We start from the raw sequence: 17720 nt of genomic DNA on the forward strand, positions 1-17720 counted from the left end.
ATCAGTCCACGGAAAGTCCTAAGCTGATACATGAGGGCTTTCTCTCCTATCATCTGAGAAGGTTCCGGATACACAGGTCACCTGCCAGGAAAGGTGCACATCGAGACTGTGCCGTGGCTGTGGGCCTCCACCATTTTGGGGAGGCTGTGGGCTTGTTGGTGCTGGAATCGCCCCGCATGTCCCTGTGGGCTTCTCTCTTTGCTGCATCACAGGCAGCAGCTGTCCTGCCCGGCTGCACGGATGGGATAGAAGGATTTTCTTTTCAGAGGAAGAGGCAGCAACCGTTTTAGGAGCCCAGTCCTTCTCATTCATTCGGCTGTGCTCCGAGGGTGAAGCGCACTGACGGGTGACGCCACGGCCATGATGGCCCCGCATGGTCCACAGCCCGGTGGCTCTGAGAACGTGACCATGTGGGCTGTCTGCACAGCTGGCCCTCTCTGAGCTCAGGCCTCACAGCCTGCTTGGTGGGCCACGAGATTTGCAGGATGCGTGGCCCCATGTCACACTGTCTGCGCTGCTCGCCGAGCACGCCCCAATTACGTACAGAATCTTAGTGCAAGGGCACTGGGGGTCGTGCGGTGGAGGGGCGTGAAAAGGACCTGAACCTTGGAGGTGGCCAGCAGCTGGGCCAGCCTCCCCCAGACACACCGAGAGTGACGGGCTAAGCTGTGGACGCTGCTACGCCCTCCTCTCTGTCCAGCCTGCATTCGCATTGTGCCTGTCCCCAGCTGGCTCCCATGCAGGTTCCTGCCGACTGCGCCAGGGTCTGTGCAGGACCGAGTGGGCCCGTCCCACACAGGGCTTTGACCAAACCGAGCTGTGTACTCATCTCTGACCTTGTTCTCGCTGGTTCCTGGCTCCCCAGTTGCCCCCCTCTCAGCGTTTGCCATCTGTGCATTTTACAACCATGTGTCATTAATAAAAACATACTGAACAGGATAGACGGGCGCTGACGACGCGGTTGTGAGCTGGGGCTTTGCTCTGCTGTGCCGCCCAGGCAGGCGGGCGGGTGTCCTGGAGGCCCCGACCACATTGCAAACGCCTGCCAAGCACGGCCACCGAGGCACGGGGTGAAATGCGCCCACACGTGTCCCCTGTCCCTCCCACCAGCCCTGAGAGGCCGCGCCCCGTCTCTGTGCTGCCAGTGGGCGCCAGCGCTCACGGAGGTACAGTGTCTCGTCCACGGTCACCCTGCTGACCCTGCAGATGCCTGCTCACCGTGAAATCCACGCAGGGCGCCAGCCGGCCACTCCCGAAGCCCTTTGCAAAGAAGAATGTCACTGGCTTGGCACCATTTCCCCGCACCTTTTATTACAGACGTTAACAGCACTGAAACGATTTGATGGCCACTTACACGCCCGTCACCTGGAACCAAGAACTGCCACTCGATACTTCAGGCGTCGTGACATCGAAATACGTTAGCCCATGTCTCCGAGAAATAAGGACATTCTCCTACATGACCGTGACCCCCTTGCTGTAACTGAGAAAATTAAGAGTCATCCCTAATGTGATCCAATTTCAGCCCATCTTCACATGTCCCCCACTGTTCCAGGTATGTCCCTTACAACAGTTTTTGTTTGTTTTCTAACCAGAACGCAACCACAGTTCATAACTGTGTTTTGGATTTTACATGTCATTAGTCTTTCTAATACTAACTTTCTGAAGTGACTTGTCCCATAAAGGCAGTCAGTCCACTCACAGTGACCACGATTCCTGCTCTGAACCTTCAAAAAGCTGCCAGGGAGGAGTCAGACCATTCTGGTCCCACACCCAGCCCCCAAGGTCCCGCCGCGGCCAGTCCACAGTCTCCACGGTGCTGCAGCGCCTGTCACCAGCCTGCTTTGGGGCCTCACCTGGAAGACTTGTGACACCACGTCCTTGGCCACCTGGCCGGCAGCCAGGACCTTGGCAGTGGACCTCGTCCTCCCACCGTCTATCAGTCCCTGTGTCTTCTGTGTCCTTAGAAACCCCGAGGCAAACCGTGGTCTCCATTACCTGTTAAAGTCATTCCATGTGCACCACGTGGGGGTGGACACGGTGAGGGCTTTCAGGCTAAACAAACAGCTACAGAGGCTCTTCTGTTACCCTGGGCATTTGCACCTCCAACCCCTCAGGCCATCGGCCTTTCTGATGCGTTTCTTATGAGTGAGGCCACAGAAGGAGGCTTCCAAAAGTCTTCCAGAATTCTGCGCAGGCAGGGACACCGGGCCTTGCAAAAGAGGCCGCCTGCCTCTGAGCAGCTGTCCCGTCTCAGGCGCCCCACTGTACCCAGCCTCTTGAACTTAATTTCAGGGGTCGTGTTTATAAGCGTGTTATGTGTTCAAGTGGGCTGACTTCTCTGGTAAATTTTATTTTGATCTCCTGCCACTGCCAATTTTCAGTCTTTCAAGGACAACTTCATGCAGGATCCCAAAGCTGCTGAGTCCGTGGGGTTGTGGTGGCATTAGTCGTATTTCAGTGGGTGAGTTGGCAGCGGTCGCCGTTAAGTTCCTCAGAACACGTGGGTACATGCCGCAGACGCGTCTGGAAGATCCATGCAGCATGAGCACGTTTCTTGTCGGTCTTGCCTCTACTGGGAAGCTCTAACAGTAAGACCCACAGGGTGGCGTCCAGTCTGGCAGACATACTTCCCAAGTTCTTTCAGTTATAGGACTCACTGAGGTCCCAAGCCCCAGAATTATTTTAAAAATCAAGTAAAACCTCGTAGAGTAATGAAAGCGGCGGTCCACAGTGCAGTGGCCCTGCCTTCCTGCAGCCCTGCAAGTGGCTCTCAGGGTCAGCAGTCATTTCTGCCTGCTGGTCACATCTGTGGAAGTGCCACAAACTGGCAACAGCCACGGAAAACGCTGACATCCAAGGCTCAAGCCAGGCGGTCGTATCTTCTGGGGGCAGGGGTTGGGGGTTGGGGGCAGAAGCAGGTGTGTGTGCCTCCAGCCGGCAGGCACAGGAGCCAGAGATCACAGAGCTGAGTGTGCCACCATCGCCGGTGGCTTTCTGTTTCCAACTGCACTGCAGAGAGGTGGCTGCACACCCAGGAAAGCCAGAAGGACAGTGGGGACTCTCATGGGTGACCCAGTGTGGGAGCTGCCAGGTGTAGCACTCCACCTCCCCGCTGCCTGAATTCCATCCTCCCCGCACCTCCCAGGGTTCCGCTTTGAAAGTTCCTGGAAACAGGCAAAAGAGGGACCTTACAGGGAAGCATGCATCAGGGCACTTGTTCCAGAACCACAATTAAGAATAATTCACGTATCAAACACATTTGGCAAATCACATGTCCTTAATCCCCACTGATGTGTCTGGTTTCAACATTAATCAAAATAATCTGCCATTTAAGGCACGTTTTTGTCATTGATTCCCCCCTTGTCTGTTTCTCCTCTGTTCCCTCTTTATCTGCACTTTCTTTTTCTCTTACTTGCCCTTTGAACCAAATTCCTGCAGTCTCTTAGCATTTAACCGTTTCTGGACTATAAAACTGTATGTATTGAATGGTGGCCTGGAAGCTTAGTATGTGTGTTGATATTTCTTTACTGTATATTGCCAAATATGTCTGTGATTTACAGGCAAACTCTGTAAAATAGTGCAGAGGACAATTGCTATTGTTCTTGCTATTTGAACTTGGCATAGAAAAACGGGGCCATCTATGTTGTACCAAGTGTGGCTTTGTGTCTGTCCCCACACACAGACCCTACTTGTCCTCTTATACCGAGGGACATAAATGGAGGAGAGAAGGGAATGGTCACGCTCAGAGCACCTTCAGAAGCATGGCAGGGGCCGCCGGGGCATTGGGGCCACCGCTCGGCGCCCGTCAGCGTGCAGGCCGTGCACAGACTAACTCTGCTCTCGGCTTGCTTGCAGATGACCACTCCAGGGTCCTGCTGAAATCGGAGAACAGCCACAGCAAGTCAGATTACATCAACGCCAGCCCCATTGTAAGTACCCTGCCGCGGAGGTCGCCCGGCCTTCCCCGGGGCACGGCTGGGGCCCAACCACGCGGGGTGTCCAGGGAAAGCGAGGTCCTGCCCTGCCAGGTCGCCAGCTGGTAACTAGAGCCCCAGCCGGGGAACCAGCCCTAACCAGCAAGCCGGCGGCCGTGTCCTGGAGGAGAAGGTGGTGCTGTGGGATGCGAGGCGGTGACTGGTGGAGGGCGCGGCATTAGCACCTGATGGTTTACTGACTGGGACCCATGACTTTCAGGAAAATGTGTAGTTTCCTGTTTATGCAGAGGAAACAGGAAAAACTAGACCTCTACCTGCCGTTGGGTGGAATGGCGGTGGCACTGAGGCACATACCACCTGGCAGGTTGGTTTCTGTGGTGGCAGATGGGACGGCAAGACAGGACGGCACACGGCGGGCAGTTCAGCCAAGGGAGCGTGTGTTCCACCCGGAGAAAGGGGCCCAGCCCTCGGGCTCTCGGTGTCCCTGCCAGGGGTCCCAGCTCCCAGAGGACCCCTCCCAGCCCACACCTCATGGGCTCACCTGCCCTCTGCATTCTGGGCGGCCCTCGGGAGAGGCGCAAGGGGGCGTCCGTACGTGTCGCCAAAACCTCGGGTTTGCATTCAGCCAAGAATAGCTCGTGTTGGACGCTGCATGGCCTCGGTTCTCAGACAGTGAGGTCACGGCTGATGTAGGGGCTGAGTGGGACTTGGGGCATCTCTGGATTTGTGGGACACCCCCCCCCGTGGCATACAATAAGCCCTTTTGTGCCTTCAGTCGTGAGCTTCACGTGAGAACACTCGCCATGTGATTTCAAGCAGTCGCTGCAGGTGGCAGCCCTGTGCAGAGCGGCTGGTTCCATGCACGTCAGAGCACCTGTTGTGTGGAGTATGTTGTTAGGCCTCAGCGAGCCCGGGGCCGAGTCCCACTGCCAACCCTTCCCACCACACAGGTACGGCACACCACACATGCTGATGGCACACTGCACACAGGGACAACACTGCACACAGTGGGGATGGCACACCCCACACAGGGACAGCACATCCCACACAGTAGGGATGGCACATCCCTCACAGGGACAGCACATCCCACACAGTAGGGACGGCACACCGCACACAGTAGGGACGGCACACTGCACACAGTAGGGACGGTACACCGCACATGGTGACAGCATGCACCACAGTGACAGCACACAGTAACCACAGCAGACTCCACTCAGACAAAGTGAGTTTCAGGTGGAGAGCTGCCCATTGCTCTTCGTCTACACCCCTGTGTCCGACCTCTCACCTGTGGTTATTTTTAAGGAGTAACTCTGTCCTTCCAGCAGAGATGGACAACAGAGATTGGTGCTTCCATGGTTCGGGTTCTCACTGCAGCCATTCAACCAGTCTTTCTCAATAAATGCAGTGTGATGTGTTTTGATATTTTTCTGTGAATTCTGATTCAAAAAGTCAAGCCTAAGCCTCACTGATTTTCCAGCCTCTCCCGTGATGGCTGGGGCATTGTTTCTGGTGAGGCCGGGGTTTGTAATAGCCTGGACTTGGTCCCTACACGTCCAGGGGGGTGGGGACGATGGGCCGTGGTGAGGCGACGGATTCAGGACACCTCGGGACAGGTGGAGCAGCGTCCTGCTGGGTTCCCTTGCCTGGGATGAGCCCTGTGACAGGACCAGCACGAGAAGTAAAGCACTTGCCCCCAAGTATGAACGCCGAGACTCCAGCATCGTGGCAAGTCCCACTCTCCCTATATTGTGGGTTACAACGTCCAGATGTCTGAGCGATTTCAGCTCAGTTGTTTTCTGTGGAGAAGGCTGCAGAAACCGTCAGCAGCTCTCACACTCACACACGGTGGGCGGGGGGCATGAACCCCCGTCCTTCTGTGCAATTCCCAGTCTCTGTTCTAGTAGTGGAAATTCACAGCAACCCCAGTCCTCCTGGGCAGGGACTTGGGTCAGAAGGCGACACCAGGAGAGAAGTGATTTCTATGGTATCATTTCTGATTTCCCTTCACTTGATACCACAATTCTGTCTTTAAAATTTGAGTTGTAAGAATGAATGAGAAGACACCCATGGCACATCTTCCCTAGAAACTGGAACAAGCCATGACAATGAGCTGCTAGCAGCGGGTGAAGGAAAAGTCGCCGCTACTGCCTGAGAAGAGCCTGGCTGTGCGGAGGGAGCTGTGAGAATTACATCTGCTATGTTGGCTCTCAGTCCTTAAACCCAGTGATGTTGTCAGCAGTAAATAATGTGCCGTGTTGGCTTTGAAATTGGAGGTCGTGAAGTAAACAGGAGTTCCATCTTCCCGCGTGGGGCGTCTGAAGGAAACCCGCCAGCTTGGGGACACAGGCTGAGCAATGCCATTCACATGACAGTTTGCTCAAAACAGCACAGGTTGCATCACAGGAACATTTGCAATGTCCAACGACATTTGAAAATAAACTTACTCTTCATTCCACTGTTTGTGAAGGGCGAAACACTTGTTTAAGGTTTTAATTCAGAACGCATTTACCTAAAGTAGGTAGAGGCTCCTCCTGGGAGGGTGACTGGTCCCTTGCCCTGAACAGCATATGAAGTGGCCAAATGTGGCAGCCGACTCTTAGGTCCCCAGAAAATATTTACAAGCAAACATCTGTGTAATTATGGTTCATAGTCAGTGTTTTTCTTAAATAAATCTCAACTCATTAGAATAAAATATGAAAATAAGTTCCTAAGTCAGCCTCTCTTCCATTGATTCCCAAAGCTGCCGTTTCCCAGTAGATTTCCATACTGAGACATGGTATCTGGAAAAGTGACTTGAAAACTCAGGCTTGATATTCACTTGTTTTTAAGAAAACATCTACGAAATTTTCTTTAAATGTTGTTAGGTTGGTACAAAAATAATTGCAGTTTTTGCAATTTTTTTTTAACCTTTTAAACCACAATTACTTTTGCACCAACCTAATAGAGACAGCAGATGTGAGGTGGCCAGGTAGGAATGCAGAAAGGTCAGGTGCGTGTTCACTGTGTAAGATCAGAGTAAAGGTGTGGCCCCTCCGCAGAGGTGGGCCCCGGTCTCAGTGAAGGCGGCGAGTTTGTCTGGGAGCAGTCAACTGTGCCCTCGCTGCCACACCTGCAGGCAGCCACGGTCACTCTTCTCCGCAGCGCACGGCTCCCGAGCACAGACGCCTGCTCTGGATGTGCCGAACGCTTCCTTTCTAAGATCAGTTTTGTTTGAAACGTTGGGCAAGTTATTGCTGTTTTTTTCTGTGTGTGTTTTTAATGTAGATTAGAGTCTCTAAAGATAAAATGGGTCAGTCATGCTTATTTCATAATTGTCATTCCCAGCCGAAGGCACACGGCAGGGTGGTTACCTGCATCTGGCGCTCATAGGGTCCCCTTGCTGGCGTCTGGTCCGTTTGGTGTCTCCGTAGAATCACTCAGCTACGTGGACAGTGGATTCAACACAAACGACGAGTTTTCCCCTTTCTGGAAAAATCCTGGAAGGCCCGAGTTGAAGGGCACGTCCCTGCTCCCTTTCCCCTCCTCCCCGGTTCCCAGTCATGGGGACTGGGGCCCAGAGACAGCATCTGACCGCTTCCAAGGTCATGAAGCTGGTGTTTGTGGACCTCACATGAGTACAAATAAGAAGCCTAACAGAAATGGAGAGTAAACGGAAGGAATGCGGGGAAGGCGAGGCAGAGACGATGGGCTGCAGGCGCTGTGCTCCTTCCCACCAGGACCCAGAGACGAAGGAGACCACGTCCGCGAGCTCGGCTTGGCAGCCAGCTGGAGGGAAGCAGTCTTAGCAGGGACTGACTTGCCCTGGCTACACGCAGCCTGCCGGTGAAATCCTAAATGGACTACAGCGTCTGATCCTTTCATGGTGCGTGCTGCACGTTCATTCAGCTGGAGGCGCACAAAGCCGCGGCGAGGACGCAAGTCAGCAAATTGTCCTCTGAGTTACTGTTCAACTGACGACACAGTTTCCCACCGTGATTGTGGGGCAGCCGTTGAGGGGGAACGGAGGGTGACCCACACCCTCCTCTGTCCTGGGGGCCTGAGCAGGCGATGGGGGGCAGGGATTGAGATGCCAGGACCGTTGACTGTCACAATAAGCTGCCTTATTTACCCTCCTGAAACCCTGTTCAGATTTTTACTTTTAATCGCATTCTGCTCATTTTGAAAGCAACTACCGTGTTTCCCCAAAAATAAGACCGGGTCTTACATTAATTTTTGCTGCAAAAGACGCATTAGGGCTTCTGTACAGGGGATGTCATCCTGAAAAATCATGCTAGGGCTTATTTTCCGGTTAGGTCTTATTTTCCGGGAAACACGGAAGTGTGTTGCTCGCTAAATTGCTTTGGGGAAAAAAGCACGTTTGAAAAGGAGTTGGGGCTTCGCTTGTCAGCCACAGGGGTCTCCCTAAATCCTGTTACCCCAACGCATGGGGGTTTTCAAAATTCAAAACCCCTCATTCCTGCTGAGCTTTGTTGTATGGAAACCTCTTCCCTGGGGCTCTTCCCTGTGTTGTGTGTTGTGGTGACTTTCACAGGGAGGCCCGCAGTTCATTACGAGTCACTGAATCGCACACACAACCCACCCCCACCCCCACCCCCGGGCCCAGCCGGCACCATGCTGTGCTGGGATGACTTAGGTCTGCTTCTGGATGCAGCTGCCTTTTATGGCCTAATTACAGGTGGCTTGGTGCGTCCTTTCACGCTGACCGCCCGCGCTGAGATGCTGGCGGCCGATGCCCCGACCTTGTACGTTACTGCTCAAGAAAGTGGCCTCAAACCCAAACACAGAGCAGTGTGTTAAGGTGACACCAGGGTTTACAACTGACGTCCTCTTGTGTCACCATAGAATTACGTAGAAGAATTACGAAGAAACTTTCGTTTTTCACTGTTTTGGGAAATTATTCTTAACCCCTGTCTTTAAGTACAGAGCATTTTAAATGTTGACTCAAACCCTGGTCTGAAGAGTAGATGCTGTGTTCCTTGTGAAAGAATAAAGGACCGTGTAGTCTGTGAACAGCTATCCCCACGAAGGTGCGACCCCAACAGCATGCCGTCCGTCATGCTCGCCTCTGGGCTCGGTGTCTGGAGCCCCTTTTGGGCGGGGGGGGGCGGGGAAGGCTGGTCAGTGGGTCCCAGATGGTAACGAGGACGTGTCGCTGATACCCAGCCTGCGGGGCCCTGTCCTCAGGACGACCAGGCGTGGTGCGCAGGGGCAGAGTCCAGTCCGTTCACCAACTTCACCATGTTTAATCCTCTTTGCTTCTCCAGGCTTTGTTCTCCTGTTCTTTTCTTTCTTTTTTTATTCTGCATAGTCAGTTTCTGAATTAAATGTTATAATTAAGATCTTTTGAGCCGAACTTCGCCCATTGAGGCTCACGGGCGGCATTGGGACCAATCAAGTAGCTGGCAGACCCATGAGTGTGTTCTTCTTTGTTTGTTTGTTTATGGCCCTTGTCTGGCACGGTGGAAACAGAATGGGGAATCAGCTGCTGGAAGGCTGGGCCCCCTCCTGGGACGTGCCTGCCACACTGTGCTCCAGACCCCGGCGTGACGCGGCTGTGCTAAGGCGCTTTGGTGGGAACAGAAACAGGGCCCACGTGAGGCTCGTTAACTCTTTCTGGAGGCAGGAGGCAGTGCACTGTTCGTTCTTCTAGAACCGGAACAGTCGTCCACGGCCTGGAGGAGCGGTGCCCGCCCTCTCTGCTAGAATCTGGGTCTCCTCTCGCCGGCCCAGCGCCCGCGGGTCTAACAGCCAAGCTCACTGATCCTCGCCTGTGGTGGGCGCAGGGCTGAGCTGCTCTGGAATCACTTGTGCCTGCATGGCGGCACCGGCCTGCTTGTCCCGACCCGTGTGGTGGGTTAATTCATTGGGATCTGGTCCCACTGGTCGGCGGCTCTTCATTTCTGCTGATGTGGCTTCTGTTGCCTCAACAGCAGGTGTGAGAGCGGCATTCAGACGTGACGCCCAGGCTCCAGGCACAGGACCCCGGGGACCCAGGGCTCACCCTGACATTCCAGCACCTATTTGAGTCCATGAGGGGCAGTCGGGGGAGATGGTCCCCATTAGCCAGTGTCTAACTCGCTCATTTTTGACCAGCTTCTGAGCCGTCCTGTTCATGTCGCCTCTACAGATGGATCGCGACCCCAGGAATCCCGTGTACATCGCCACCCAGGGCCCGCTGCCGGCCACCGTGGCCGACTTCTGGCAGGTGAAGCTCCTTTAATTAATTCCTTTTTCTGAAAGTAAGACCTTCAGTTAATCGTGAATAATGCCTTGGATTCAATGCAGCCAATTCAGACTTCCTAACAGGTGTTCATCATAAGTGACTGATCACATCATTTATAAGGGGAGGCCTTTCGTAGTTTTATCATTGGTCATTTTTTCAAAACTTGAGTATAAAAACTTCCTTTCCAGAAAGCTAATGCTTTAAAGATGCTTACTTTTTAAGCCACTTTACCATTTCATTTTTTTGAAATACAAAGAAATGAAATGAATTAATGTTTAAATTATGATACTTTATTCAAATGTGTCCCCTACCTGTTGTTTTAGTCTCATGAAGGTACAAAGGGGCTCAAAGTATAGCTTCTGTCCTTGTGAATGCGTCTCAAAGGCCAGACTGGTCCCTGCCACGCAGGGTGGTCCTCAGACGTTGAAAACTGACCTCAGCGTTAGCCACTAAGAGAGAAATCCAGCCAGTGGCTTTTCCGTCTCCCGTTTCTCTCACTTTCTCCTTGATCAGCAGCCACGTGGCCAAGGCTGCTGAGGTGCCGCAGAGCGTGGGGCCTCCAGGGGCCATGCACGCCTAGGAGGGAGGAGAACAAAGACTCCATTAGGTGGTGGCAGGTGTGTCAACAGGTCCCAGTGTCATTGCAGGTCCCACTGCCCAAAACTTGCATGTTTACTGTGCCATGTGGGGCCCCAAACCCGGGGTGTTTCATTGTCACCAACCTTTGGGTCCCAGCCATCTCTTCCTGGCTGTGGCGTCCCCTCTCGGGGGCATTGCTCAAGTCCATCAGCCGGTCACTACGACCAGGTCCCGCATCCAGGGCTTTCCGCCAACCCTCTCCTGACTCGCTGGCACTCCCACTGTTTCCTGTATGTGTTGAAACCTCCTTCCTCTTAGGTGACCAGTCACTTGACTCAGAGCCCATCCCAACCAGTGTGACCGCATCTTAACTTGGTTATATCTGCAGAGACCCTGTTTCCAAACAAGGTCACGTTCACAGTTCACAGGTGGTTTTGATTTTCTGCGGACGCTGTGCAACCCGTTACAGTGGCTAAGAAGAAGGTAGACATTGACTGGGCACCAACATGGCAGTGTGGTCACAGGACAGGCGGCCGTGACCGGAGTCCAGCGAGCAGGGGACAGGGGCGGGGAAGCAGTGAGAGTTCAAGGCCTGTCCTTGGCCTGAGGAGCTCCAGAAGAGGGTAAGCCTCACTTGAGGCCTCTGTCTTCACGTAAATAGGAGATTTCTAGGACACTGTGTCCCTGGCATTTGAGTCGGCAGTGCCAGCCCTTCCACCTTCACCCCACTGCAGAATTTCTCCTGCACCAGCCAGGCCACGTCAGCTCTCCTGCGGGGGGCTGACCTCCCCAACACTCCGCCCTTGTCCCCGGGGGCTCAGCTCCCAGGACCCGGCACCTAGAAACGGGACCCAGAAAGTAACGGAGGAGCTGTCAAACAACCACACGCTGACTCTGCTCCAGCAAACTGTTCCCATCGGGTGGGTCCACGTCTTTCTCTCAGTCCGGACTGTGCGTTTTAAGGTTTAACTGTAAAAACTTGTCTTCTATACCCACCCTAGAAGTAAGTGTATTCCGTGCCCGCAGAGGCCCTGCACTGAGTCCCGAGTCCCCCTCGGCCATCAAGCGACTGTGCCGTCCTCACCCCACATGGGAGGTTCAGAAATCAGTTTTACTCAGAAAGATGTAAACTCGCTTAGAAATAATATGCATTTTAAAGAGAACAGACCAGGGGGGAGGGGAGCCTTTCTCAGGTAAACACTTTTTTTTCACGTGGAACAGTCTTGGGCTGTGTTCTTTGAGGTCTTAGAAATATTCCGGCTCTCCTCTCTGCGGGTCAGGCCGGGTCTGCAGCGCTGTGTTCAGCTCCGGGTCACCAAGGGCAGTGACATTTAAAACGAACACAGATCAGACCTCAGGGCTGGGGGGAAATGGCCACGATGGAGCGTTTTGAGATGCACAGAAGGAAAAGCCGAAAACGCAGAGGAAGGAGGAGGACTGGGGGCAGGAAGGCGGCTGCTGAGGGCCCTGAGGGGGGCTGGGGCTGGGGGGGGCTGGTCCATGGGCTTCCCAAGGACAGCGTTTATGTCCCAGTCAATTTTACATGAGGAAGATGAGCTTGGTCTTGTGAGGCATTCTCCTTACTGGTTCAGGACTGCGAAGTAACCTCCAGGGAGGACCTGACACCTGGCCCCGATGCAGCCCAGGCAGCTGAGTTCTGGCTGTTGTTGACCAAGCACATGGTGGGGGGTGGGGAAAGGAGGCACAGGCGGAGGAGAAGGGGACAGAGGTCAGCTGCCCACTGGTCTGACCCTGTGGCTGGGGAGGCGTGGGAGACACGACCTACCAAGTCCCGACTCCAGGCGGGTGGCACCTGGGGGCCTGGCCTGGAGCACCCAGAGAGGATGGCGCTGGGCCGCCCAGGGCTCCCCAACCCCCACGCAGACCCAGGGCCGAGGGTCCCTTCCTCCTGAGATCAGTCGTCGGCCTACCTCTGAGGCTGGCTGAGGGTGTGGCTTGTCCCCAGACCCCTATGCCCAGGCAGTGAGTGACAGAGAAGCCATATGTTGTGCAGGGCGTCCGGCGGGGTCTCTGGTCCCGCTCCCCAAACAAGAACGCAGGACATGGTGAGGCCAAAAAGGAACACCCATGGAGCCATAGGTAGGGGAGTCATACCACTATATTCTCGCTGGGGGCTGGGTTGGAGACACAGGAGGCAGGAGCCACACTGTTCGCAACCCTCACTGCACCGCTTGCAGGCTCAGCCACCATCTTCTTGCTAGCCCCCATTTTTTTCTGCTAGCGTAGCCACAGCAGTTATATTAGTGGCCAATGGCTCACTGGTTATAGCTGACGGCCATGCAATCACAGTTGATGGCCATTTACTACCTGAGCCAGCAGCTTTCTATGTGAGGCCGGGAGCCTGGAAACTGCTTTCTGGGGCTCTGCCCCCACACTCCACCCCTACAGGCTCTCGCCTCACAATCTACGCAACAAGCATCTTCCGCGAGAGGTCCTGTGCAAGGAGCCTGGAGGTGAATGCAATATCCTGGACACAGCCAGGCTCTCTGGGCACAGCCAGGGTTTCTCAGGGCACCACCAGTGCTTCTGGGCATGGCCAGACTTCCTGGACTTCTTAGGGTACCACCTGTCTTCCCGGACTCAGCCAGGGCTCTCAGGGCACTGCCACTGTGGGGACAGCCACACTTCCTGGACACAGCCAGGGCTCTCAGGGCACTGCCACTCTCTCTGGGCCTCTCAGGGTACCCTGCTGGAACAACAGCGGTTCACAGTCAAGGTGCTTACATATTCTCGATGGCGGCCAGTCAAGACACAAAAGCAAGTATCATACCAGTTCCACTACATGGTGGTATGTTCCTAAACAGTCAAGCTGTCCATTAAATTAGGGATGGAAGGCCATTCCCCATAGTCCATAGTCATTCGCCAGGGCTGTCCTGGGGGTGAGGAATGACCTTGACCTCACCCTCATCTCCCACAGAGGACTCAGCAAGCCTTTCCTCCTGGGACAAGTCCCGCATCCAGGCTGCCTGAGCAGGAACTTCCCGGCCCACAGGGCTGCAATGACCTTTGCTTTCTCCGGCCTGTGCTGGTTGGGGAACCGTCCACATCTTTCCACCTCTCCACGGGGCTCCATCTCTCCAGCAGCTGCATGGCTTTTCCTGTGCTGGTGGGAGAACCGTCCACGTCCTCCCACCCCTCCACGGGGGTCCAGCTCTCCGGCAGCTGCTCCTCCTGGTCTTCCTCAGACTGGGTGTTCACACACACAAACTGCTCCACCGTCCTTTGGAGAGCTTTGGCCGGCACCGTACCCTGCTCGCTGCGGCATTTGTCGTGCGGGAGACCCTGCTCGCTGCGCCATTTGTCGTGCAGGGAGGCCTGCGGGGTCTCTGGTCCCGCTCCCCACACAAGAACGCAGGACATGGTGAGGCCAAAAAGGAACACCCACGGAACCATAGATGGGGGAGTCATACCACTGTATTCTTGCTGGAGGCTGGGTTGGAGACGCAGGAAACAGGAGCCACATAATTCTCAACCCTCATTGCGCCGCTTGCAGGCTCAGCCACCATCTTCTTGCTAGCCCCCATTTTCCTGCTAGCATAGCCACAGCAGTTATATTAGTGGCCAATGGCTCACTGGTTACTGCTGATGGCCAATTAGCCACAGCTGATGGCCATGCAGTCACAGTTGATGGCCATTTACTATCTGAGCCAGCACCTTTCTATGTGAGGCCGAGAGCCTGGAAACTACTTTCTGGGGCTCTGTCCCCACATCATATTTGGTGATGTCACCAATTCTCTAATACTTAGGAGCCCCAATAACTTCCAGGTTGGTTGATTTTTAAAGCACGTTGCTTTTGATTAAATTAAAGGGAAATCGAAGAATTGAGGAGAGTTCGTTGCTTAGGGAAAACCTGACTTTTCATTTCCATGAGTTCATAGGTACTTTAACCACATGCCCTAGATTTTCCGGGATTTTTACTTCAAATATTCAGTCTCGGACTTTCTGAGCCTAAGTTCACAAACCTTTACAGATAAAACGTTTGCCATGTCCCCTTATTTAAGTGTGGGGTTTGAAAACAGTACATCTGCGGGCTGTGCTGGTTATGACTGGCCAGCATTGCAACGGGGAGTTTGCATCCCCTCACTTCACACAGGTCGGAACTTACACCAGCTGGGACGAAAAGCACGTCTTGCGTTTCTGTTTTGGCTGATTTTTATGGGTCCCAGCTGAAAACGTCCTGGCTGTTCTGCTTTGATGAGTAGTATTGGTTCCCCAGTGTCTGTCTCTCTCTCTTCCTTCCTCCGCCCTCCTCCCCCGATTCCTAACTGGACCAGGGGCATTTACATCAGGTCCTGATCTTGAAGCGTGACAGCCTGAAGGTGGCACTTCTGTCTGAGGACACAGTGCATATTTAGTCTGAACCACAAACAAGGCTCCGGGGACTCTGAGTGACTCCAAGTGACAACACTGCCTGGGGCCCAGAGAGCTTCCTGTACAAACATTTGCCACAAATACCCCCAGGCCTGGAATGTCGGCCTTGCTGGGGACTCCCGACCGCCACAGACGCAGGCCGTTCTGTCTCCAAAGGCCCTGAGTCCAGTGAGGTGACCAGCACGTCTCGTGTGGGGCGTTCTCCTGGTCTCCTGCCTGGGCACCCGTACTGCTGGTGGAAACTCCCGAGTCTTTCGCTGCTGTTTGTTGCTACAAGATCGTGGCCATGTGACCGGTTTGGGCGTTAAACTCAGCATTTCAGCCATGGGCCTCGGTTTCCCTCACTGCACCCTTTTCTCTGAAGGCAGCCACACTGACAGGTTGTTTAGACAAAATCAGATCAGGCCGGTGAGTTGTAGGTTGCGCATGGAAGACACAGTAAAAATGTCAGCGCCGGCCTCTCATTCAATCACCACCACCAAGTCTGTGGTGTGACAGAGCCTGTGACGTGTGACAACTGGCGTCTGAAGAGGCCCGATGCCACGTTCCTCAGTGTTGGCCCGAGGCAGGGTGAGCGGGCGTGGGGTTTCAGACACCTGCTTTTTCTTCAGTCCATTTCAGACCACGCAGTGACAGCTGGGTGACATCGGTGAGCGCGTGAGGAACGGAGGCAAGTGTGTGGGCTCGTCACGTGACGCCTCACCATTTTCAATTTGACTCAGCGTCCCCATTGCCGGCTTAGTTTATCTCTGCTCCACCCATGAAAGGAAGTTCAAACAGAAACAAGCTGTGCGGTCGGGGCAGGGGCGCTGGGCCAACGCGGAGAAGGCCGCCTTCACCTCAGCCCAGCAGCCCCGGCTGTGCGTGCAGACCATCCGTGCGCTTTAAAAACAAACAAACAATGCTTTTCTGTCTATGGAGAGGTCCTGGGAGGACTTCTGCCAGGCAAGCCTTTGATAGCATTTTTCTGAGTTACCTCTTTTTACAGAAATAGTCAACAATCTGTTAAAATATGTATTGTTTTCAAGGAAGCGTCCACTAGAGGGAAGGCCGTGCTAGGGGCCTCGGAGGGTACAGAGGCCCCAGCCGAGCGTCTCTTCTTCAGGGAGCTGACAGGCGGTGGAAGAAAGACACCGGAGCACCAACGAGGATGCTACGAGGTAGAAAGGGCTGCGTCACCAGAGGAGGGCGCTTCCTGCAGGAGGGACCAGTGCCGTGTGGGGAACAGCCTGGTCGCCTTCCCTCAGTCAGCTCGGGCTCCGAGGGGGTTTTGTTCTTTAAGTACCTCAAACCCAGAAAAGACTTCGGATGAAGAGACTGCGGTTTCTTTCCCTCTGCTTAATTAGCTTAATATATGAAACTTCGAGTTGACATTTCCAACCCCACGAACAATCAGGGTGGAGTGGAGGCCGTGTGCGAACACGTGTGTCGGTTTCCTGGAGCAGCTGGAACAAAGCACCGCAAAGCGGACGGCTTCAGACACCAGAACGTCTTCTCACAGCGCTGAGGCCAGGCTCTGAGCGAGAGGTGTCGCTCCCTCCCAGGCCTGGCGAGGGGGACCCATGTCCCAGTGCCTGGGACTTGTGGTCCTGTCGCTCGTCTCTGCTCCTTCTCCCTGTGTCCCTGTCTCCACATGACACTGTTCTGACAGGAGCCCAAGTCTTATTGGATCAGGACCCATCCTGATGGAGCATAACATCGCCTTTTTTTTTATTGGGGACAGTGTGTGTCTCCAGGGCCCATCAGCTCCAAGTCGTCCTTCAGTCTAGTTGTGGAGGGCGCAGCTCAGCTCCAAGTCCAGTCGCCGTTTTCAATCTTAGTTGCAGGGGCACAGCCCACCATCCCATGCGGGAATTGAACCGGCAACCTTGGTGTTGAGAGCTCGCGCTCTAATCAGCTGAGCCATCCGGCTGCCCCTCCGGAAGCTCAGCAGCAGCTCATTGTCTTCAATCTAGTTGTGGAGGGCGCAGCTCACTGGCCCATGTGGGGATCGAACCTGCAACCCTGTTGTTCAGAGCTCGCACTCTAACCGACTGAGCCATCCAGTCGCCCCAACATCAACTCTTTAACTCAGTCTCGTGTGCAGATCCCCTGTTTCCAAATAAGACCACTCACAGGTGCCCCTGCAAGGACTTCAGCATATCTTTTTGGGGGAACAAAATCCAACCCATGACAAAGCATAGTGTGGTCTTATCAGCAGTCAGTAAACTTACACAGTTGGATGAACTAGCAGCCAGTGTGCGCATTTCGTGTCACTTGTGCAACTGTCTGAACTACGTCCCATTAACTTCACCTGAGAACCAGGTTCCCATCAAGCTGTGTCAGCTGTGTTGTCATCGCGAGTTTCTTCTCTCCGTCACCTTTGAGTGACCCAGCCTCGGGTGGGCTCCAGGGACCACAGCAGGTGGTGGCCGTCATGCTTCCTGACGGCCGAGAACCACCAGGCTCACCCCCAGCAAGGCCCTGGCCCTCACGACACCCTGGCCAGCCAACCAGTGGTGTCCGGGCTGGCACGGCTGTGAAGCCACCACAAAGGGGTCCTTCCCACCTCTTGTCTGAAACACAGCTGACTCACAGATGGGTCCTGCGCC

General features: G+C 54.4%; 1 protein-coding gene across 3 annotated transcripts in view; it reads left to right on the forward strand.

The window, feature by feature from the left end:
- Nucleotides 1–17720, forward strand: part of PTPRN2 (protein tyrosine phosphatase receptor type N2) — a 419465-nt gene that overhangs the window by 377505 nt on the left and 24240 nt on the right. For all 3 annotated transcript variants that reach the window (XM_074315027.2, XM_088799758.1, XM_074315029.2), the window contains 2 exons: nucleotides 3856–3929; nucleotides 10063–10140. In XM_074315027.2, the coding sequence (XP_074171128.2) occupies nucleotides 3856–3929; nucleotides 10063–10140 (152 nt within the window). The remainder of the gene's footprint in view (nucleotides 1–3855; nucleotides 3930–10062; nucleotides 10141–17720) is intronic.

This window comes from Rhinolophus sinicus, chromosome 8 (genome assembly GCF_057876585.1).
Source record: "Rhinolophus sinicus isolate RSI-liver-muscle chromosome 8, RSI-T2T, whole genome shotgun sequence".
In the NCBI taxonomy this organism is placed as follows: Eukaryota; Metazoa; Chordata; class Mammalia; order Chiroptera; family Rhinolophidae; genus Rhinolophus; species Rhinolophus sinicus.